The 25,093-nt window shown below is 42.0% G+C and overlaps 1 protein-coding gene across 1 annotated transcript in view; it reads right to left on the bottom strand.

Moving 5' to 3' along the window:
• PTPRB (protein tyrosine phosphatase receptor type B) overlaps positions 1–25,093 on the bottom strand; it is a 120,979-nt gene that overhangs the window by 30,447 nt on the left and 65,439 nt on the right. Inside the window, exons 12-20 of the mRNA XM_052639583.1 lie at positions 21,879–22,142; positions 21,083–21,346; positions 20,020–20,283; positions 16,056–16,325; positions 12,684–12,947; positions 8,966–9,229; positions 7,746–8,027; positions 3,143–3,421; positions 2,460–2,609 (exon numbers count right to left, since the gene is read on the bottom strand). Of these exons, the coding sequence (XP_052495543.1) occupies positions 2,460–2,609; positions 3,143–3,421; positions 7,746–8,027; positions 8,966–9,229; positions 12,684–12,947; positions 16,056–16,325; positions 20,020–20,283; positions 21,083–21,346; positions 21,879–22,142 (2,301 nt within the window). The remainder of the gene's footprint in view (positions 1–2,459; positions 2,610–3,142; positions 3,422–7,745; positions 8,028–8,965; positions 9,230–12,683; positions 12,948–16,055; positions 16,326–20,019; positions 20,284–21,082; positions 21,347–21,878; positions 22,143–25,093) is intronic.

The raw sequence follows: 25,093 nt of genomic DNA, 5'->3' as shown, positions 1-25,093 counted from the left end.
GTGCTGTGAAATTTTCCCAATGAAATTAATCTAATTCACTTTTTCTAAAATAAATAAAAAATTAAACATAAATAGTGTATATACGACATTTTATATATGCATATGCCAAACACAGGGGCTTCCTGGATGGCTCAGTGGTAAAGAATATGACTGCAGTGCAGGAGACACAGGTTCAATTCCTGGGTCAGGAAGACCCCCTGAAGGAGGAAGTGGCAACCCACTCCACTATTCTTGCCTGGAGAATCCCATGGACAGAGGAGCCTGGCGGGCTACAGTCCATGGGGTCACAAAAGAGTCAGACACGACTGAGCAACTGAACAGCAGCAGCAGCGGGAGATACACCAACACACACACGCACACACACACACACACACAATCATTTTTCTAGGAAATAAAATATGCATATGTGAAAGGGTGGCTCATGCATCAGACGGTAACGTGCCACAACTCCAGAAAGTTGGGTACTCCCCATTGTGAAAGTCAACCCACTCAACAAGCTCTCTACTTGCCAATAACCATTGTAGCTGAGCGAATAAGGAAATCCCTGTGACCTGGGAAATGGGGAAAAGATAAGAGAAATCAGGTCTGAGGCCAGCGCAGTCGCCCTACATGCATGCTTCCTGCACCACGCCCAGTCTGATAACTACTCCTTGTCCCGCTCTGTTATCTTGAGTACAATTTAATCCTGGCTCAAATCTGGGCCCTTGTGCAGAACACTTCCCAGAACTCTTCTCCTGTCCACCCAGCTGCTGTGTGTTTTGGCAGGGCAAACTCACTTTGATGTTGGCCAGAGGAAAGCATAATTAGGAAGAAAAATATTAATAGAGATTGGATCCCATGTACAGTGAACTTTAAGGAGTGATATGGTGGGGGTTCTTTGTGTCCTGGACTCTTGTTTGATAAAATTTGCTCAGGATGAGTGGCTCTCGGAAATATTATCTTGTTGGACATAGTTAAAAGGAAGGTTGCCTTGAGGGAGAGTATATATGCTATAAATGACACTTATGTGAGCCGGTTTGTTATCTTAGATCACCAGGGGAGCACAGCCCATCTCCATGGACATCAGTCGTTGAAACCCACCTGGCTGGAGAACACAAGGCTAAATTTTGGGGTGTTATTTTTTTTGGCTGCTGACATATTTAGGTAGCAAAACACTATCTTCATTGCAGCCTACTTAAATTTAAAATCTCTTCACAGTTCACCTATTTATCTCCAACTACTATGTGTGAGGAAATCTGGGATGCAACACTGACCCTTGAAATTATTGAATCAATTATGCATAACTGGCTTTAGTACAATCAATAAAATATAAAAGTACATGTGTGCTGAATCACTTTAGTCATGTCTGACTCTCTGCAACCCTATGGACTGTAGCCCCCCCAGCTCCTCTGTTCATGGGATTCTCTAGACTGGAGTGGGTTGCCATGCCCTCCTCCAGGGGATCTTCCCAACCCAGGGATCGAACCCACGTCTCTTACATCTCTTGTATTGGCAGGTAAGTTCTTTACCACTAGTGCCAGCTGAGAAACCCTAAAAGTACCTAGTGAGACTAAAATACCATTCAGCTCCAACATTTGTCATGGCAGGTTTAAACCTTCCCATTGCCCACCAATGAGTTAAAATATCAGGGATGCTCGAGAAACTCCAGTGCGGCATCTCAAACAATTATGAAAAATATATGACATGCAGGATATATTAATATCATTCCAGACACAAACATCTGTTGTGGAGAAATAACACACAGGACCTCAGTGGCAAAAAACAGATAGGGACATGTGTGTCCCCAGATGCAAACAACTGAGGATGATCTGATAGATGCTGATGTCATAAGCACTAGAGCTCTTACTTGGTTGAATGGAATGTTATTTTAAGAATCACCTAGAATTTGCCTGTTACATAAGAGTTAGGTAACACTGAATAATTTAGTAGACTAGATAATGAACCATATTGAAAATTCAGTAGAGAAAGGAGGGATGCTTTTCATGATCATTTTTTCCCTCTTTCAAGCGTTTGAGCATTTTTGTGAATTGGTGAGTGGTTTGGGAGTATATGATTGGTAGAGGTATTCGAGACAGGGAGTGGGGAAGACAGACAAAGCACGTTACTGCTTAATGGCAGAATAATGGAGCTGAATGGGACTGAATGAGTAGTAAAGACTGAATGAGTCAGCAAATGCAATGCATTTCCAACAGTGCCGGCAACAGCAACAAGCAAATGATGGTTATTGTGATTATTGATATAGTTGCTATTATTACCCATTTAATAATTAAATCCTGCAAATAATAGGCTTCCAGTAGGTTTTCTTTTTCTTGTTACATCTCACTGCAATCAGCAGAGATACAGCGAAATGATATAAAAATTAAGTTTTCTTCTTTTAAAAACTTGTCACAGAAGGAGCCCCCACAGCTGACTTTCGAGAAAGTAATCCTGTGTCTTGGAGTTAATTCATGATCACTTACCATCAGCCTCTCTCACCACCACTGTGAAGTATTTCACAGCTCCATTGGCGTCGCTGAACCAGCTGCAGTTGAAAGTAAAGTTGATGGAAGATTTGCTAATTAGCACATCCTTTTTATTCACACGAATATGTGGAGGTGGAGGAGGGGGGCCTGGAAGAAGGATGGGAAAGGAACCAAGAAGGGTCACAACTATGCTTTTGAATATAAAATATTAGTGAGATGAAGGTTTTCACTCACCTACATCAGGCTGCACCTGTGTCGTGTGTGTGTGTGTGTGTGTGTGTGTGTGTGTGTCTCTAACGCTTGAAATCAAGGAAACCTCCTCCTCTCCTGAAGGGAAGCCGGCAGAGGAAGTGACTTGCCGGTGGCACATTGAACATAACGAAAGAGGCAGCTCCTCAGCAGGATTTCCTGGAGTTTTAGCATCAGATTGCTTAAAAGCTCTATTATGGCTCTTTCTACATCAGGCAAAGAGATGTATTTAAACACTAATTCATTCAGGTTCTTTAAGACCATTTAACTTGTTTGCTGCCAGGATGCTTTACACAGAGAAATGTTTATACTTTTCAGAGCCTTTTAGTCCTCTTCAAGTGACAACAGGACTCGCTAATGTGGAAGTGAGCCACACACACGCGAACAAGGGTGATGGAAGCACAGAGGAAGGCACATCCAGGGACACTTACGGTCTATCATGGTGATGGTGCTGTCTTCAACCACCTCGCTGGTCATGCCGGCCGACTGCACCTTGATAGACACCAGGTACCTCTTATGAGGTACCAACATCATGATGTTAAGCAGAGATTTTTCTTTCTCCAGCTTTCTGGAGAACTCAACTTCTTGAGTGTCCATTTTCCGGCACTCAATGCTGTACCCATCAAAGTCAGAATCGGGAGGGATCCAAGAACAGGCAATGGCTGTAGAGTTCTGAGGGCGGCAATGCAGGTTCTGTATCTTGTCTGGCTCTAAATAAAAGAGAGGGAGAGACACTTCACAACTCTGGGAGACACATTTTTAGTTCCTTTGACTCCAGCTAGCTCAGAGATCTAAATAAATAACTCTCGATCTTCATGTGAACAGCTTTTCATAGGTCTCCAAGGCAATTTCTGCCTACTAGGCCGCCTCACTTTGAGAAACAGTGAAAGTTAAAATGCTGTCCCTTTAGAAAAATCCACCAGGTGCCAATGTGATTGCAAACATAAATGTAAACAGGGACCCTGAAACCAAGCGTCAGATAGAAGGCAGGAGTCAGACAGAAGGTGGGGCTGAGTAGCCTAGAGGTTAACAATGCAGCCTGATCTGCCTGAATTCAAATTCTGTTTATCAGCAATGCAATCCTGGGCAAGTGATTTAACATATCTGTGGCCCACCTGTAAAGTGGGGAAGTTAAGAATATCTACTTCTTGTGGTTGAGCTTCCCTCCTGGCTCAGTGGTAAAGAATCCGCTTGCCAATGCAGGAGATACGCGTTCATTGTCTGAGTCAGGAAGATCCTCTGGAGAAGGAAATGGCAACCCCTCCAGTATTCTTACTTGGGAAATCCCATGGATGGAGGAACCTGGTGAGCTACTGGCAGTAGGGTTGCAAAAGAGTCAGACGTGGCTTAGCAACTAAACAACAGACACTTCATGTGCTTGGTGGAATGACTCAATGAGTTGAAATGTGCACAGACACCTAGCACAGGGGCTTGCGTGGTAACTGCTCAATAAATTTCAGTTCTTTTTTAAAGATTTATTCTATTTTGGGCTGCACTGGGTTTTCTTTGCTGCACACGGGCTTTCTCTACTTGAAGCAAGTGAGGGCTACTTTTTAGTTGTGCTGCACAGGCTTCTCTTTGTGGTGGCTTCTCTTGCACTGGGTCAGTAGTTACGGTGCACAGGCTTAGCTGCTCCACCTTGTGTGGGGTCTTCCCAGATCAGGGATCAAACCCATGTGCCCTGTGTTGGCAGGCGGACTTCCAACCACTGGACCACCAGGGAAGTCCAGATGTTAGTTCTTACAATAAGGACAGTAAGAAATGGCATTGCTGCCTTGCTACCTTCTATGTCTGGCTTCTGTCCCTCTCTTCCATTTTTGCCTGCCCTTCCCCACTCACATGCCATACTCCAGGCACTGAAACCTCTGTGGTTCCCCGCATACACCAGACTCTTCCACGCCCCTGTTTCATGGCCCTGTGCATACGGTCATTCACTTTCTTCTGCCTGACACAGTGCCTGACTCAGGGGGGACTTGAATTGCAGCTGATTTTATTTGTTCTTGTGAGTGACACACCCATAAAGAAAGATTCAGTCTGAAAGAAAACCAGTCATATGACTGTGCAGGTTAGTAACCAACCTGTTATTAACAAAGGCTACCCCGTTATGTAAGATCTTCTGGGAACTACGTGTAGACCTACCTGGCACTCCCAGAGCCACACCCATTGCTCTGATTTGGAGGACAGCCCACCTTCTCCTGACCCCTACTTTGTTACAGAAGTTCTTGTCCTCAGTAAACACACAGCATTGGTGTGCCACTGAGTGAAGTCTTGTTTCATATCAGGGCCTATCTATCTATTGATGCTTTTGAAATGTGGTGCTGGAGAAGACTCTTGAGAGACCCTCAGACAGCAAGGAGACCAACCAGTCAAACCTAAAGGAAATCAACTCTGAATACTCACTGATGCTGAAGCTCCAATACTTGGGCCACCTGATGCAAAGAGCTGACTCATTAGAAAAGACCCTGATGTTGGGAAATGTTGAGGGCAAGAGAAAGAGGCAGCAGAGGATGAGATGGTTAGACAGCATCACTGACTCAATGGATGTGAATCTGAGCAAACTCTGAGAGATAATGAAGGACAGAGGAGCTTAGCGTACTGCAGTCCATGGGATCACAAAGAGCTGGACACAGCTAAGTGACTGAGCAACAACAATCAGGGTCTACAGATGTGAGATGAGTCACCGCAGGTCAGATGAGGATGATTTAGGGGAAAAACAATCAAACGGAGAATTTTTCAGAACAGAGGAAGAATTGGCCTTTGAGGCAAACAATTTTGAACTCCCTTCAAACCAAGTCACAGCTGAGATCTAAAGACATCTCTCTTTCAGCTTTGGAGAAAGTCTTTTACAACATCCAGCCTAATCCATCATTCTGATAATTTACACAAAGTATGGAAGTATATGGGAATTTGCTTCAATTTGATCTCTTCCTTCAGCTCCTTCTCTCTCCTTTTTACCTCTAAATCCTGCTTGTCTACCAAGACTCAGGTCAGGTCTCCATTTCACTAAGAAATGAGTATCTACTGCATACAAAGTGCCCTTCTAGGGTCTGTGAACAGTATAGAAATGAATAAGATATTAGCTGTAACCTCTCGGAAAGTGAGATGAATCCTAAACATAATACAAGGTAGAAACGAGATAGAGAAAAGGATGCTCTATGGAGTAAGAGACAACTTCCTGTTGCTGGCGTTAGTGCTGGGCAGGACTTAGCAAAGCCTTTCTGGTAGAGACGACACTTCACCAAGATACTGGGAAAGAGGCATTTTAGGCAGAGACAACCATGAACCCGGGCATCAAGGGTGGGTGGAGCCATGCACAGTGTTTATCACGGCTGGAATGTTTTTGCAAGAAATAGGGCACTGGAAAGATTTTACATGAGAATTCTCAACGTCTGTTTTGTTTAATCCTCTGTTATCTTGGGTTTTCTGTTGCTGCTGCTGCTGCTGCTGCTGCTGCTAAGTCGCTTCATTCGTGTCCGACTCTGTGCGACCCCAGAGATGGCAGCCCACCAGGCTCCCCCGTTCCTGGGGTTCTCCAGGCAAGAATACTGGAGTGGGTTGCCATTTCCTTCTCCAATGCATGAAAGTGAAAAGTGAAAGTGAAGTCACTCAGTCGTGTCTGAGTCCTAGCAACCCCATGGACTGCAGCCCACCAGGCTCCTCAGTCCATAGGATTTTCCAGACGAGTACTGGAGTGGGGTGCCGTTGCCTTCTCCCCAGAGCCAAACCTGATCCTAACTAATGCAATCCTCAAAGTTCACTCTGACACTCCCCATAAAACTCATTATCAAGTCCCTCTTGGTGTTGGCTGCTCTCCTCTTGAGGAAGCCCCATTTGGTAAATGCCTCTCTTACATGCTAGCATCTAGGACCGGATATAACTCTCCAGATGTGATCTGACCAGCCCAGCCTCAACTGAGTTCTTAGACTGAACACCTGGGATTCAATTCCACAGCCTACAGTAAGTCACTGAAAACTCTTCCTGATCTTGCTATAAATGAAAAGTCTTAGTTCTTTTCCACATGTTTCTCTCAACACACAGTTATCTGATCCCAAACTACTTTTTGGATAAAATATAAAACACAAGCTAAAACTATTGTAGCATTAATGTTTGTTGAATTAACAAAATAGCTACTGGCTTAAATTTCTAATTTTCAGCTTTGTATTTTATCAATAACCAATAACTATCTGGCCTGATCTCTGAATCTACATTTACTGGGTATCATTGAGCAATAAATATTTAGATTGAGGTTCCTATACCAAAAACTTCTGTTTCTTTATTTGTGGTACTTATCTCAAAATGCCTTGGGGAAGAAACTGATATGTATTTTATCAGTGAGGTATTTTCATCCTTAGACTTTACAGCATTATGCTCTAACCAGTCCCTCTGCTTCTAGTTTGCCCCTTTCAATCCATTCTCTGTACCACCCCCACAGTGACTTTTATAAAATGCAAATCTATTATATCTCAGCCAAAAAGCCTTCAGTGGCTCCAATGGATTGAGGTTCAAAGTCATTACCATGGCTCACAAGACATTTCATGACCTGATTTTCCCAATCCTCACCTTTTATCTTCTGGTCAACTGAACTCCTTTCTATTTCTGTCTCCTGCCTGGTTTTAGAATCTTTTATTCTCTCTACCTGGAATATTCTTTACTTCTTTCCTCATCTCCACCTGCAAGTCTTACTCTTTCCTTAAGTTTTGATTTGGATGCTTCTCCTTCTAGGAAGTTCCCTTGTATTGGGTCAGATGTCTTTGCCGTGTGCTTTTCTAGGGCCAAATACTTCATCACACCCAAAATGTCCTTTTAATGATAGTACCTCCCACTGAGTTGTAAGCTCCATGAAGGCAGAGACGATTTCTTCTTGTTAAAGCTGAATAAATGAATAAGTCTATGTAGAACTTCTGTCTGAATTCAAATCTAACCAATTCCAGGTAAAAATGTGGATTTAAACCAATCCCCAATGCAATAAGATGTTGGAACACATACTTCCTCCCCATTTCATCTGAGAACCAAGAGTAGCAAAACATGTCATACTTGTCCTCACAGATCCAAAAATTGGTTTGCTGTAGGTTTTCCAGGAATCACCACTGACGGTCTTGACGCTAAATTGATAAGATCTCCCTGGACGGAGACCATGCACGATGCGTCCTTCTGATTTTCTGTTGCTGTAGGGGTTGAAGACTGTGATGGCATCTCTGGGGAACCACTGCAGCTCAAAGTCATCATAGTCTGTCCAGTCTGGTGGGCCTTTCCAGGTGACGGCCAGTGATGTGTTTGTGACATCAGCAAATGACATAAGACTGGGAGGACTTGGGGCTATACGTACGAGAAAGTGAAAAATCACGCAATTATCTCTGCACCAGACACAAATAAGATAGCTGAGTGACATCAGACATACTTTTAATGTACTTTGTAGGAAGAGGTAATATGATACCATAATAATAAAAGCTTCCATTTATAGTCTTTACTATGTGTAAGACACTGTCCTCAAATGTTTTATGTACATTTTGTTTAATTTTTATAATCAGTTGTTTTTTTTTAAACAGGGTGCTATGGAGCATGAGTGTGCCCTGAATGGTTTATAAGTGTGAAAGTGAAGGCCAGAGTTAACAATTACATCCAATTGAGAGAGCCTTGTTCATTGATTCCAGGGTGGCACACAGATATCAATGTTATCTGTATGTGCCCAAGAAATATTTAGAAAGCTCTGCTGGACTTCCCTGGTTATTAAGAATCCACCTGCCAATGCAGGTGGTTCAGTCCCTGGTCAGCAAAGATTCCACATGCTGAGAAGCAACTAAGCCCTGAAGCTGGTGGGTCCTAGAGTCAGTGCTCTGCAACAGGAGAAGCCCCCACAATGAGAAGCTGAGAAGTCTTCATACCACAACTAGAGAAAGCCTGAGTGCAGCAACAAAGACCTAGCACAGCCAAAAAAATAAACCATTGCTCATAGTAATTTAATGATGATATATATGACCATCCCCATTTTACAGATAAGAAAGCTGAGGCTTAGAGGTGCTCAGTGACCTGCCCAGGTTCACATAGCTAAGTTGGAGGAGCTATGTCAACTACCCAGCTGTTTTTTACCCAAAGTCTGTCTCCTTTATCCACTCTACCATAGACCCTTCCCAAGTTCGGGGCTGAACACATAGCACATCGCTGATTTGATTTCTTATTAATAAGATCACAGTTAAAACATGCCTGTGGAAGCCACCTCCCGCCAGGGCTTGGCCACTGGTAACTGAGCTTCTTACCTGTTCTGCTCTCCCCCGTGGCCCTGTTGCTGAGATCTCCACTGTGAGTTATCACACACAGAGTATACTTCCTTCCGGGAACGAGGCCATGAAAACGCCACTCTGTCAGGTCCTTGTCTTTCCAGTTTTCCTTCTTTGTGCCATTGGGGTTATAGAGAATCAGTTCATAAAAGTCAAAGTCCCCAGGGGCTGGACTCCAGCTGAACCAGAGGCTGTCTGTCATGTTTTGATTGGATCCTTTGAGGTTACTCACAGTGGCTGGGACTTAAACAGAGGGAAAACCTTTACTGAAAACAAAACAGCTGGAAACAAAAGCATCTGGCCCCACAGATGAACACGTGAGCTATGCTGGGCGTATGGATGAGCAGCACCTATTGCAGTCAGATCTTGCTTCTATTTCAGGTCACCTGAGTTTAAGAGCATGTGATCTAGAGACTTGGCACAAATGAAAATAAAATTTAAAAAAGCAAAATAGGAGATGACCTCTATTAATATATGCTTGTTACATGTCCTCTGATAAACATATAAAGTGAAATTTTTAGAAATGATTAATTAAGACAGGTCAAATAGTTTATAACTTAGCTTACCAAAAACCCTGAAAGTATTCATAAAAAGTCCCTGCCTCTTCCAGTCTGGCTCATCTCACTCATGGCCACCATCCCATAATACCCTTCTCTGGGCCACTTTACTTCCTCTCCATCCTCTTTTAGGCTTTCAGTTCTTTCTTCCCAAAAACCTATACTGACGGAACCTCAACTGGGAAAAGAAGTGTTGACAGTCATTTCTACCACAGTATAAGTTAGTCAGACTGGTACCTGTCCCATGGGTATGTAAGTTTCGTGATTCCTTGGAGAATGAAGACTGTTGTTCCTGTTTGGAGGAACTTTAAACATTAATGGGCAGATCAGGGACCATGTGCATAGGCAGATGGCCCTGAAAACAGTAACACCTAGGCAATTCTACTTATGGCTCATCTGCTGCTATTTTTAAAAAATTCTTCTTTCTTTCTTTATTTTTGGCTATGCTGGGTCTCTGTCGCTACACATGTACTTTCTCTGCAGTGCTTGAGCTTCTCATGGTGGCAACGTCTCTTGTTGCAAGGTGGGCTTCAGTAGCTGTGGTGCATGGGTTTAGTTGCCCCGTGGCATGTGGAATCTTCCCAGGCCAGGGATCGAACCTATGTCTTCTGCACGGGCAGGCTAACCACTGGACCCACCAGGAAGTTCCTGCTGCTCTTTTCCATTCCCTCAGAAGACAAACTGAGAAATCCTGATGGGTGCCTAGAATGAGCTCTTCCCACGGTTCCTTCCACCTCGAGGTCTCAGCTGGAAGCCTTCTCTGTTTAAAGTGGTCTCTAAGTCTAGTCTTGCCAAGTCACTCTCCATCACAATGTACTGCATATTTCCTTCAGAGGATTGAAGGCATTCCAAAATCAGCTTCCTTTAACATCTGCCATCCTGCCCCTTCTCCCTCTTGGTAAGGAAGACCCCTATGAAGTCAGGGACTCGTGTAAGTCTTGTCCGCTGTCCTAGTCCAGAAGTGAGCTCAGTGCCTGGCACACAAGAGTGCTCAAAAATGATTATCAATTGAGAATGAGAGTTGAATAGAAAAATGAGACAATAGACTCAAAAGAGGTGGCAAGAATACACAGAACTATATAAAAAAAGATCTTAATGACTCAGATAACCACAATGGTGTGATCACTCACCTAGAGCCAAACATCTTGGAATCATCACTATGAACAAAGCTAGTGGAGGTGATAGAATTCCAGCTGAGCTATTTCAAATCCTAAAAGATGATGCTGTGAAAGTGCTGCACTCAATATGTCAGCAAATTTGGAAAACTCATCAGCAGCCACAGGACTGAAAAAGGTCAGTCTTCATTCCAATCCCCAAAAAGAACAATGCCAAAGAATGTTCAAACTATCACACAACTGCACTCATTTCACATGCCAACAAAGTAATGCTCAAAATTCTCCAAGCTAGGCTTCAACAATACATGAACCATGAACATCCAGATGTTCAAGCTGGATTTAGAAAAGGCAGAGGAATCAGAGATCAAATTGCCAACATCTACTGGATCATAGAAAAAGCAAGAGAATTTCAGAAAAACATCTACTTCTGCTTCATTGATTATGCTAAAGCCTTTGACTATGTGGATCATAACAAACTGTGTAAAATTCTTAAGGAGATGGGAATACCAGACAACCTTACTTGCCTCTGTGAAACCCATATGCAGGTCAAGAAGCAATAGTTGGAACCAGACACGGGACAATGGACTGGTTACAAACTGGGAAAGGAGTATGTCAAGGCTGTATATTGTTACCTTGCTTATTTAACTTACATGCAGAGTACTTCATGTGAAATGCCAGGCTGGATGAAGCACAAGCTGGAATCAAGACTGCTGGGAGAAATATCAATAATCTCAGATATGCAGATGACACCACCCTTATGACAGAAAGTGAAGAGAAACTAAAGAGCCTCTTAATGAAGGTAAAAGAGGAGAGTGAAAAAGCTGGTTTAAAACTCAGCATTCAAAAAACTAAGATCTTGGCATCTAGTCCCATAACTTCATGGCAAATAGATGGGGAAACAGTGGAAACAGTGACAGACTTAATTTTCTTGGGCTCCAAAATCACTGCAGATGATGACTGCCTCCATAAAATTAAAAGATGCTTGCTTCTTGGAATAAAAGCTGTGACAAACCTAGACAGCATATTAAAAAGTAGATACATTACTTTGCTGACAAAGATCCATATAGTCAAAGCTATGGTTTTTCCAGTAGTCGTATATGGATGTGAGTTGGACTATAAAGAAGGCTGAGCATGGAAGAATTGATGCTTTTGAACTGTGGTGTTGGAGAAGACACTTGAGAGTCCCTTGGACTGCAAGGAGATCAAACCAGTCAGTTGTAAAAGAAATCAATCCTGAATATTCTTTGGAAGCACTGATGCTGAAGCTGAAGCTCCAGTACTTTGGCTACCTGATGCAAACAGCCAAGTCCTTAGAAAAGACTCTGATGCTGGGAAAGATTGAAGAAAGGAGGAGAAGGGGGACGACAGAGGATGAGATGGTTGGATGGCATCATCGACTCCATGGACATGAGTTTGAGCAAGCTCTGGGAGACGGTGAAGGACAGGGAAGCCAGGTACACTGCGGTCCATGGAGTCACAAAGAGTTGGACATGACTGAGCAACTGAACAACAACAATGGAGAAAGTAGATGCAGTTTCTTATGGGAAACCCAGAGATGCTTCTTTTGCATTTTCCTGGAACGCTTGTGTTCACTGCATCTAGTGCTGTGTTTCTGATTCACAGCGGTCATTGCTTTTTGTCCCATTTGTAGCTGCCCTCCTTCGCACCTGCTCTCCACTCCATCTATTTCTTGTACAAAGCTGAAAGGCACAGTTTGAATTGAACCCAATGTATTATAACCCTCTTGTAGTGGTTTGCTGGCAAGTGGAGGAGCCAGATGCATTTTTCCACCAAACTCTAATGAGGTAAACACACGGTGGAAACAACGCAGAAACAAATGCAGAAACTATTTTGACATATAAATCAAATGTCTGATTTAGGGTTAGAAATTTCATATAAATGTCACAAATTTCATATAAAGCTACACCCTGCGTAGAGTAGGAAACTAAAATCAAATCAAGGAAAAGCCAGTGAGTACTGTGACAATTTCCCTGCTGTTCATTACAGATTGAGTCCAGGTCTTACCTGTTCTCCCAAATATGAAAGACTCATTTGACAGCTCCCCACTGTGAGTTACAATCACCATTCTGTACATTCGACCTTGTAGCAAGTTCTGGAAGGAGAAGCTCTGGACTTGCGGGTCAACTTGAGCTCGATCCTTAAGAGTTCGATCTGGGTTGTACAGAAAGATGTTGTAGGAGTTGAGCTCCCCCTCTGAGGGGGTCCAGCTAAAGGACAGGTGTCGCGTGGAGTTCTCTGTGATCCTCAGATTGGTGACAGCTGCTGGGACTAGAAAAATCAGAAAGCAAAAGAGTGAGACTGAGTTTTGGCACATTTCTGACACAGCCCCAGATTGACGGCTAGATGGGCACACTCCAACAAGAAGCACAAAACATGTGGTCCCTTCTTTTGAAAATACCTGACTTCATGGAGACTCCAAAGCAAATAAATCTGAATATTGTGAACTATTGATGCTGGAACTGTTAATGTTAAAAAACAAAACTTCAAGAGAACAGAAAAAAAACCACTAATGGAATACTATACTCAAAGACATTTTAAAATATTTGTAATATTTATAATATAATTATATAATATAATTTAAATATAAAATATATTTATATATTTTATAACATTTATAAAATAAATGTTAGTCTGACTTGTGTAACTAAATGTTTTTCCAATACTAAGAGCTAGATCAGAGACAAAAAAAACTATCCCTGAATGCCATCTGAGAGCTAAAAAGTGACCACTGGAGGGAAGAGCAGAGTGGAGGAGAGAGTGAGCAGGCAAGGAAAGGAAAATCAAGCAGGAAGAAAATTCTTTTAGGGATATAGGAAAGAGATAGTGGAGGACAGAGGAGCCTGGTGTGCTACAGTCCATGAGGTCACAAAGAGCTGGACTTGACTGAACAACAACAATGGGAAAGAGAAGGAAGAGGAAAAGCCAAAACTATATATATGAAAAAAAGATTTACATCAGGATTTTGCAGTCCCTTTGCCCTTCCTGCTGGCAAGGTGATCGAGTGCCACCAGGAGCAACCTGCTTCCAGACTGTTGGCACGGATGCTGCCTGACACCCAAGAAGTCTTAAGATGCCAGTGGAAATGACAGGACACCTGTCTCAGTTTCTCTTGGGTCCTCCACTCCAAACACTTTCTCAGGCTCTTTTGCTTTTCCCCTCTCTTTATGCCAGATCCTTAAAAGTTGGTATTTCCCATGGTATCATCCTCTGTCCCCTTCAAAATCCATAATATTAGCTCAGCAATCAATCCCAGTCACTTTATAGATTGCTGTGGTCTGCAAGTTTGTGCTCCTCTCTCCCCCCACCAAATTCATATGTTGAAACCTAGCGGGTGTAGCCAGTGGGAGATAATTAAGTTTTAAGGGTGGAGACCTTGTGAGTGGGATCAGTGCCTTATGAAGGAGACCACAGAGGGTGCTCTTGTCCTCCCTGCCACGTGAGGACACAGTGAGGAGGTGTCCTCCCTAAGCCAGAAAATGGGCCCTCACCAGACACCGAATCTGTTGGAGTCTTGACCTTGACCTTCCAGCCTCCAGAACTGTGAGCATTAATGTCTGTTGTTCAAACCATTTAGTTTATGGTATTCTCAGTACAGAATCCTGAACAGACTAAAACATGGAGAATTTGCCTAGAATTTTTATCCCAGTCTTTGTCCCCAGCTCACTTTTCTGAGGTGGGTCCCTATTTTCAATGACCTATTGCTCACCTCTCTCTACACATCATCCAGACATCTCAAACTAGTCTGGAACTGAGCCCTGTGTCTTTTTCCCTGACACTCTCTCTTTCAGCTTCTCTTATCTCAGTTAACAGAATCATCTTCCACCAGATACCCCATGGAGAAACTCTAGAATCTTCTTCTCTTACACTCCACTCAGCCACTCGGTGCCATCTTATCGAACACAGGACTATTTCTTCATTGTATCTCCTACTCTTCATCAGGCCCCTGAGTTAGTTTAGCTCTGGACCCTTACTGTTTCCATGGCTGCCATCAGCTTAGGATCCCAGTCATCGCTCTAACCCCTCCTCCCACTCTGCTATCACTCACTGCGTCTGCCAACAGTGGCCTCATCGCTGTTCCTCCAACTGGCCTCCACCCTCCCGCCTCAGGATCTTTGCCTTCCTGTTTGCTCTACTTGGGGATGGGCTAAGTAGCTCAGTCATGTCTAACTCTGTGTGACTCCATGAACTATAGCCTGCCAGGCCCCTTTGTCCATGGGATTCTCTAGGCAAGAATACTGGAGTGGATTGCCACTCCCTTTCTCCAGGTGGTGCTACTTGGGGATACTTTTCCCCAAATGTCTATACCATCCTCTTTCTCATTTTTTAAAAAATTTTTACTCAACTGTCACCCTCTCAACAAAACCTTTCAGGACTGTACTATCTAAAATGTTAAGCTTCTAACACTTGCTAACCCACTTTCCTGCTTTAATTTTCTTCTCAGTGAAAAGTGAAAGTTGCTTAGTCATGTCCAATTCTTTGTGACCCCAGGGACTGTAGCCCACCAGGGTCCTCTGTCCATGGGATTCTCCAGGCAAGAATACTAGAGTGGGTAGCCGTTTCCTTCTCCAGGGGATCTTTCCAACCCAGGGATTGAACCCAGCTCTCCTGCATTGCAGGCAGATTCTTTACCCTCTGAGCTACCAGGAAAGTCCTTTCAGACCTAGGTACTTTATAAATAATCATTAGACCAGTGGTGCTGCCTGAATAATGGCTCCCAAAGACATCCATGTCCTGATCTCCAGAACCTGTGAATATGTTACTTTCTGTGGCAAAACGGACTTTGCATGTGTGACTGAGTAAAGGATCTTGAGGTGACAAGATTATTCAGGATTGTCCAGGTGGTGACCAATGGAATCACAAGAGTCTATAAAAGATGGAAGAAGGAGGCGGAAGAGCAGAGAACTTGGAGTGAAGTCACTCCTGGAGGAAATGTGAGTGACCTCTAGAATTGAAAAGGCAAGGAATAGATTCTTCCCATAAGGTCTCTAGAATAGAAACACAGCCCTTCTTTGACCTGACACGTTGAATTTAATGCCATGAAGCTTATTTTCCGATTTTGATCTACAGAACTGTAAGATGATATATTTGTGTTGTTTGAGCTACAAAGTTAGTGACAATATATTATAGCAACATTAAGAAATGAACAGAGCCAGTTTTGATGAAGAATCTTGAATTGGAGTGCGGTGAGCTGAAGGCTGTGTGAACAGGCCTTCAGCTGTACACAGGTGTGGAAGTGGCAGATCACCGTGAATGTTCCTGCTGTGTCAAGAAATAGACTTCATCTCCCAATGTTACTTCATCCCTTTGAGTCCGCGGTTCTTAAAGAATGACAGACAAGGATGTATCTTGCACAAAACAGTAAGCTGTGTGAATTACCTGTTCGGCCTTCTGTTTGGGCTTCCTTGCTAAAGAGGCCTCCGCTGACAGTTTGGATCTGTATCTTGTACTTCTTTCCTGGTGTTAGGTCTTCAAACTTGTGCTGCTTCGTGCTGGCTGCCTCTGATGTGTTACTTAGGAGGATCCCATTTTCACTCAGAAGTAGGATGTCATATCTTTCTGCCATGCCAACAGCTTTTTGCCAACTTACTATTAAGGAATGACTACTGTATGCATTGTCTGCAGTTATTCCCTGGACAGATGCTGGGACTGCAAAAAAAAAAAAAAAAAAAAATTAGAGAGAAACAGGTTCCATCACTTAGGGCAAAGTAATCAATTGAGAAAAACTTCCCTAAATCAACTGCAGATGGAAGATAATGCCTCATGGTTGCATTGACACTCTTCATGTGCCCTTCGGAGAAAGTGTTGGTCTGGCCAAAAAGCTTGTTCAGACTTTTTGTAACACCCTATGGAATGGACTTTTGGGGCCAACCCAGTATTTCTTGATCTGAATTATCTACATAACTGCTTGCTGCTGCTGCTGCTAAGTCACTTCAGTCGTGTCTGACTCTGTGCGACCCCCTAGATGGCAGCCTACCATGCTCCTCCGTCCCTGGGATTCTTCAGGCAAGAACACTGGAGTGGGTTGCCATTTCCTTCTCCAATGCATGAAAGTGAAAAGTGAAAGTGAAGTCGCTCAGTCGTGTCCGACTCTTAGCGACCCCGTGGACTGCAGCCCACCAGGCTCCTCCGTCCATGGGATTTTCCAGGCAAGAGTACTGGAGTGGGGGTGCCATTGCCTTCTCCACCATATAACTGCTTAGATTCTCTATTTTACCCCCTCTGATTTAGAGAGGATCTTGAAGTCAAACAAGTAGAAAAATTAGTGAGAGTGACACTAAGAGATATGCAGAGTGATACGTATCTAAGTATTTACAAAATGGAAGAATGCTGAACAAACTTACATTAAGTGAATATAGTTTGGATGACTGAATTATGTTGTTTAGACTTTCCTTCCCAAGGTTAACTCAGGTCAAAGCTTCAAACCTTGACCTAAGCACTAGCGTATAAGTCTTTGTCCTACGTCTTCTGATGTGCAAGGCCAGATAGTATTGTTTATTAATAATATTTAGTGTTCTATGCTTATATTTTTTTCTCATTCTACCCCATCTCCTCAAGAGACCTCATCCACTCCCATGATTTGAACTGTCACTCATGTGGTGATGACTCCCAGATTTAAACTCAGTTCAGATCTCTCTTCTAGTTTTGCCAATGACATTCCTCTCTGGATGTTCCACGGACTCCCAGCTCTCAAGATGCCCAGATCGAACTCCTCATCTCCCTTCCACCACCTCCTTAGTGCTCTTTGTTTCTATCTCTTGGTCCAAGTCAGAAACTTGACTTGTCACCCTCACCCTTCGACATAATCAAGCATGAGTCCTGTCATTCCTGCATCTTAAATCTTACATCTTTTGGGTCTCTCCACTTCTCTCCTCCTCTACTACACTAGCGTAGGACACTGTCATTTCTCACTCACACCACTGCAAGTGTCTCTTGACCAGAGTTTCCTCATGTCCCACTGCTCCAAACTGCACTGTTTGGCAGATTCTCAGAGCACACAATGCTGATGCCCCTTCATGCCTCTCTGTAATTCTATAACCTTAACAATGAGGCCCTTGGCAATTAGGTCCATCTACCTACTTGGCCTCATGGCTCACATCTTTATTCTAGAAACAGTGGTGTGTAGCTCCTCAAATGTGCCATGCATCCTCTTCCCTCCAGGCCTTTGCTTTTCTCCTTGAACCAGATCAACATATACTTCACCAGGATGATTTCCTAGTGTCTTTTTAAATGTTACTTTCTCCTGGAAGCCTTCCCTGACTCTTTTTTCCCCCAAAAAATATTTATTTATTTATTTGGCTGTGCCAGGTCTTAGTTGCAATATGCAGGATCTTTAGCTGTGGCGTGTAGGATCTAGTTCCCTGACCAGGAATTGAACCCAGGCCCCCTGTATGGGGAGCATGGAGTCTTAGCCATTGGACCACCAGGCAAGTCCCCCTGACTCTTCTTGTTCGCTTCTATAATATCCCATTTTTACTTTACTTTTAACAAGTATGGTGTTGTACTGTAATTGCCTTTTCACTTCTCTGCTTCCTTCTCTAGACTGTAGACTTCTTTGGTCAAGGGCTCTATTGTGCTGTTAAGTTCCCATTTTCTAACATGGTGCTTGACGTATAGTTGGAGATACATATGAAACAGAGACAGCAGGGCACAGTACAGAGGCCCAGGCCCCACAGCTAAATAAATGGTCATGAGGGTAGAAGATATCTAGCACATAGTGTGTCGTGGTAGAGAGACCATAAGGTTTGGAGTCAGAGACGTGAATTATAGTTCTAGGTCTTATTACATGTATCCTTGATAATGTTTCATAAACTTTCTGAGCCTTACTTTCCTCACCTATAAAATGAAGATAATGATCTCTACTTTGTAATGTGGCTAAAGATCATTATTATTATTTTTTAGATTTTTTTTTAATTGATGTGGACTGGACCATTTTAAAAGTCTTTACTGAATTTGTTACAATATTGCTTCTGTTTTATGTTTTGGTTTTTTGGCTCTGAAGTATGTGGGATCTTAGCTCCCTGACCAGGGATCAAATCTGCACCCCTGCATTGGAAGGTGAAGTCTTAAACACTGGACCACCAGCAAAGTCCCGAAGGATCATTTTAGATGCCTGGCATTTACAGGGCGCTTCTAGCTTATTTTTGTGTTGAAAGGACTATATGAATAGTGTTATTAATATAAATGCAGATGGTGACTGCAACCATGAAATTAAAAGATGCTTACTCCTTGGAAAAAAAGCTATGACAAACCTAGACAGCATATTAAAAAGCAGATACATTACTTTGCTGACAAAGTTCCGCCTGGTCAAAGCTATGGTTTTGCCAGTGGTCATGTACAGATGTGAGAGTTGGACAATAAAAAGAGCTGAGTGCCAAAGAATTGATGCTTTTGAACTGTGGTGTTGGAGAAGACTCTTGAGAGTCCCTTGGACTGCAAGGAGATCAAACCAATCATTCCTAAAGGAAATCGGTCCTGAATATTCATTGGAAGGACTGATGTTGAAGCTGAAACTCCAATACTTTGGCCATCTGATGTGAAGAACTGACTCATTGGAAAAGACCCTGATGCTGGGAAAGACTGAAGGAAGGAGGAGAAGGGGATGACAGAGGATGAGATGGTTGAATTGCATCACTGACTTGATGGACATGAATTTGAGCAGGATCCAGGAGTTGGTGATGACAGGGAGGCCTGGTGTGGTGCAGCCCATGGAGTCACAAAGAGTTGGACATGACTGAGTGACTGAACTGAACTGATTAAAATATAAATAAATGGTCTTCCCAGGTGGTGCTAGTGGTAAAGAACTTGCCCGCCAAGGCAGGAGATGTACGAGATGTTCAATCCCTGGGTCAGGAAGATCCCCTGGAGGAGGACATGGCAACCCACCCCAGTATTCTTGCCTGAGAATCCCATGGACAGAAGAGCCTGGCAGGCTATGGTTCATAGGGTAGCGAAGAGTTGGACATGACTGAAGTGACTTAGCATGCATTAATATAAATAAACAATATTATTAATTTATCACAAATGAAATAGATGACATAAGCGTATTTTTCTTTAAAGAATTTATAGAAAGGAGTAAACTTTAGAAAAATGCATAGGTTAGAAAATCAGCTATTTATACTCCTTGAGTGAGAAAAAAGTCTATTCATATGATTTGGTTTCTAATTACCTTTCATTTGCTTTGAACATCTCTATTGAAAAAGGAAAATGCAAAGAAAAAAATATGAGAAAAGCTCTTGAAACCACATTGAACAGTATAAATTTTGTGGTTTTGAATTTGGATATTGTCCATTTGTGAATGGCCCTGGAGAACTATCTGGCCCTTTCCCAGGTGGACACTTACTTGTCCGCCCAAGCGCATCGATCTGGTTCTTCTGGGACCCGCTGACAGAAGCGATCACAATCCGGTACTGCTCGCCAGCCTCCAGCCTCTGGAACGTGTGCTCAGAGACATGCTTGAGGACAGTCTGAGACTCGACCATTTGATTCTGCCTGAATGCTGACACCACATAGGAATCCACATCACCCCCACCAGGAGTCCAGTTCACTGTCAGGCTATCTGTTGCTCCACTGGGAGAAATGTGAATATTTTTGACCACACTAGGAACTAAGAAAAGACAGTAAATTAAAAAAAAATCACTTAGAGAATGAGTTGTGGAAATTTTCAACTAAAATTTTCATGCTTCCTACCTTTGGCATCTACTGAAAGAATACATACGAAAAAACTGCTATCAGTCTACATTTTTCTCTGCCTTTTCTGCATGAACTGAAGTTGATAGGGGAAATTTAGAGGGACTTTAAGGCCAGTGAGTGGAAATGAAGAATGCAGTTATACAGAGGGTGCTAGTTAGACTGTCTGGGTCCAAGTCTTGGTTTCCTCATTTACTAGCTGTGGGACTATAGGCAAATTACTCAACGCCTGTAAGTTTTAATTTCCTCATCAGAAAAACAGCAGTGATAATAATAGTAACCAGTCCATGAAATTGTTAGGACTGAACAAAATTTACACATAAAGTTCTTTGCTGTGGGTCCAGTTCACAGTAAACTCAATAAATGTTAGGTGTTATAGCAACACTCCCAATAGAGTTCCAAAGAAGGAGTACACAACCAACCAACCAACCGACCCAGTTATTTCTACTTAATTTGTATGACTCCTAGGCAACAGCTATTCACATCAACTCAATGCTTTTTTTTTCAGAAACTTTTTCTTCTTCCCTACGTCATACTTCAGTTTTGTTAAACCAGCTTGGACAACATCATTGTCACTATCGAGATAAACTTCTCCTTTCTTGCCACTCCTTCCTCACCGCTTAGCCCTTCAAATCCTCAACCAAAACGCTTGGCTACCCAGCATGCTAAATACACAGCTCTATCTAGTCAGGTTCGAGAGCCAGATTTCCAATTACCTGTGAAGCCCTCAATGAAGGCTGACTGCTGGACGTCTCCACTAATCGTCAAGACAAGAATTTTATACTTGCGCCCTGGTGTGAGGGAGGTGAATCGATACTCAGTCGCAGTGCTGACGAGGTGGAAAGGAGGAAATACTTTCATATCGTTGAAGAGCAGCTGGATCTCGTACTGGTCGACATCCCCATCAGCTCGTGTCCATGTCACCCAAAGGTCCTCAGTGCTCCTGTTCTTCAGCATGAGATCCTTAACAGCCTCTGGGACTACAAGAAGACATTTCGAGAAAGTGACTGATTAGAGTTTACTCCACAATAATTTATGAATCACATTCACAGAACTGGCAAACATCTCTGTTCCCCAAATAAACCACGTCAGCAACTTCACGCATAATTAAACAAGAAAAATTGGAAGCCACTATTAAAATTGAAATTTTTTTCCTTACATAAATCTTATATGCTAAGTGTTGGTAGAATGTAATTATAAAATGAGTTATGATCTCAATCATAAGAGAAAACAAGAAGTCTAGAACTTTAAATGCATGATGCAGAAGGACAGGGAAGAAAAATGTGAAATCTGGCCTTCCTGCTTGTCCACTATGCTTGCTTTTATCTGTCAATAAATGTTCTGTGATTACAAGGTCCTGGCTTGGTCGAATGATGTTAGTTCCAAGTGAGACTAACTGGGAATATAATTTACTGATCAGTAAGTAGATAAAATGCAAGGTTCAGATAAATTATATACTCAATGACCTTTAAAGTCCCAACCAGCCATCAAATTTTGCATCTTTCCACTTACTTGTTCTTCCATTCCCTTGTTCACTGGCTTCATATTGTCCACTTTTTGTACTGACAGTAACACTGTACAACCGTCCAGGGACTAGTTTAACAAATATACACTCATTTTCAGACTTGGGAACGCTTTTTGTTTGAATGAAGTTGTTTTTGTTTTTAATGGTGACTTCATAGTGATCAAAGTCTCCAGAGGCATGTACCCAGGATACCTTTAAATAGTCACTCCTGGCCGAGTTGCTGATACTGACTCCCTGGACCTTGTTAGGCACTGAAAAAAGAGAACAGAAAACAGCTAGATATAGAATGATTCTGAGGGAGCCACTGATCACAGATGACAATCTCAGATGATAAAGGAAAGGGAGTAGATTTTTACTGTGTGCATTTAAAAGAAAAAAATCTTAGACCTTCAGATTACAAACTTCTGGAGAGGAAAGATGGTTACACTATTTGGAATGATTAAATGGATCTTTTTATACAGAACCTGATGAATGAATTCTAATCCTATTGTTAGCCTATACAAAGTGTCAAGTACAAGATGGAACATTAAATGTAATAACTGATGATTAATATGAATGACAGTGAAAACATTAATAATTCCAGCATACCTTGGTAACTCAATATATGACAATAAGTTACCAACATGAGTATAAACAATCCAAAAGAAAATGGAAGAAGAGGAAGGACATGTGGTAATTGATACATGAAAATATGTTCAGCATCACTGGTGATCAAGGAAATGCTAGTTAGGGCCATGGTAAAATACCATTTTACATACATGTGGTTGACAAAATTTAAAAACCTGATAAAACCCAGTGTGAGAGAGGGTGCTCATTCACAGAAGACTGAATGAATGAACTGGTAAATAAAGACAGTGAAACAGTATATGGAAGTCATAATTAATTTTTCTTAACTCAAAGCACAAAAATCTAGATTTCTTATCCTTAATAGCAAAACACAAAATATGGATGAATTTAATATTAAGTGAAAAAAATCTAAGTCCCAGAAGATTACATATTGCATGAAAATACCTATTTTATATCAAAACAACTGAAAATTTAAAAATATATATAATTTTAGGATTACATAAATAATAAAATTGCAACATGGAAGGCAAGAGAGAAAAATGAGAGTCAAGATGATGGCTATTGTGGGATGGATAAGTGAGGAGGGAATCTCATGATTTGATGTAGATTATTAAGTCCCTAGCTTTTGTTCTGGGTAGTGCTTTCTGATGTACACATTAAATTATTAAAAATTATTAATTAAATGCCTAAAAAACAAAACTGGCAAAGTGGCAACTGACACATAGGACCCTGAGCCAAGAATTATGATTAATTCAATTTTGTGCAACTGATGTTCCCCATAACTATATAAATAAACGATACTATGAACCTACAGTTTTCCTCTTAATTGACCGATCAATCCATGAATGCTTGTTAACAGGAGCACTGTAAAATAAGCCAATTCTGTATTTAGAGCATGATATCATGGATATTCTGTTTTTTTTATTTGGAGCTGTATTTTAATTCAAAAATAGGTCCCAGATGAATTACTATTTGGCATAACTGGATTTTATAAATATTAATGAGAAGGAGAATTGAGACGAGATATGAACTCAGTCGGATCCAGGGTGCTAAGCTCTACCTCAATGCCACCAGGTCTCTGGATCTGGGCAATCTCTGTGTTTGGTGTATGTCAAGGGATTTCTGCTCTGATCACATGCTAAGCCTATGTCCAAGTTTTCTCTCCCATGCTTCCCCGAGCATGAAATGATCCAGAAATTTTAATATTTTGGTATCTAAGCTACATTTTTCATGATGCTTCTCACATCGACAAGTTGCACTACTATCCTTTGTTGGCTTATGTGTGCTGGGCTTTATATTGGAATACATCACACTCCAGATGTGGAGCAAGAGCAGGCATGCTTTCTTTCCCCAAGATGTTTACCTGGAACCAATCAGCATGTTGCTAGAATTTAGTCATCACAGACTTATAGAGAATACATTCCAGAGTGACGCTGTTTGTATGAGCTAAGAAAGGTTGATGATCCAGGCAATTTACTGAAGACAAAGCAACTCTTCCAGGGAGAAAAACTAGGCTGAATACCACGAGAAGTCAATAAGGGGCTCTCCAGGTGGAACTGAGGGTAATTTGTGAGAGATGCCTTGATGCACAGTGAGATGATGTGGTATAGAATTAGAAATACTGACATTATGACCAGAAATGTAGAACAGGAGCATTAGAAAAGGAAAACGGCATTGAGACAATCAGCCAAAATCAACAAGGCAACAACTCAGACACGATACTCCAGTTAAACTGATTTGTCAGGGGCAATGGTCTACCTTGATTAGTCATGCGCCAAATCCAAGTTCATGCTGATAAAGAATCAAAAAGATGCTTTGAGTAAAGACTCACTTTCTTGCATTTAAAAACAGTCTGAGCACAAGACCTTGCAATATGGAAGTCATGGACAGGGAACAGTCATGAACTGACACCAAGGGAAAGAAAAGGGTGAGTGACTGGATGACATATCCTTTAATTTCTGGCAATTTTTAGGCTCCAAGTTAAATCAACATAGAACTCTGACATGAGGCTGCTTTGTAAATAGAAATCTGCTTTTCAGACCTAAGACAGTGTTGTGCTTATCAGCATAATTAAACTTTGAATCATTTGAGGGTAAGGACTATCTCTTTATATCCCTGACTAGAGCTTTCAGAGAGAACGTGATGTAATGGAAACAGCCCTCGAGTATGGTTGAGCTTGGGTACTGGTCAGCCATGTGACCTTTAGGAAGCCACAGTTTCTTTCTGGGGCTTTATCTCAAATGAGAAGGAATTAGACTACTCTTTGCTAGCAGCTAGCATGCTGCAGCAATGTGAATTGGTGGTTCTTAACTTTCTGAGGTTACAGAAATTGTAAGACTCTGATAAAACGCCATCCACTCTCTTTCCAAAGAAATGCACATACTTCTCTTGTCCCCAACAACTTCACAGAAAATTTTGGGGGTACTACTTTCCAAAAGTCTACCTAATAAAGCACTGGGTAAAAACCTCCAGTCTAAGTGATTTCTGATTACTCATTCATCAAACATTCACTGAGTGCCTGCTACTAGGCTCGAGATTTTGTGCTGGGGCATTAAATGATATTAGTTGTCCCAGATCCTCATGGAAAACTGACATTTTAAAATGTAAATATCAGCCCATAGCTCAGCAGGAAAGA

This window comes from Budorcas taxicolor, chromosome 5 (assembly GCF_023091745.1).
Source record: "Budorcas taxicolor isolate Tak-1 chromosome 5, Takin1.1, whole genome shotgun sequence".
Classification (NCBI taxonomy): domain Eukaryota; kingdom Metazoa; phylum Chordata; class Mammalia; order Artiodactyla; family Bovidae; genus Budorcas; species Budorcas taxicolor.
Note: the sequence above shows the minus strand (reverse complement) of the source record. Positions and strands in the feature narration are given on the sequence as shown.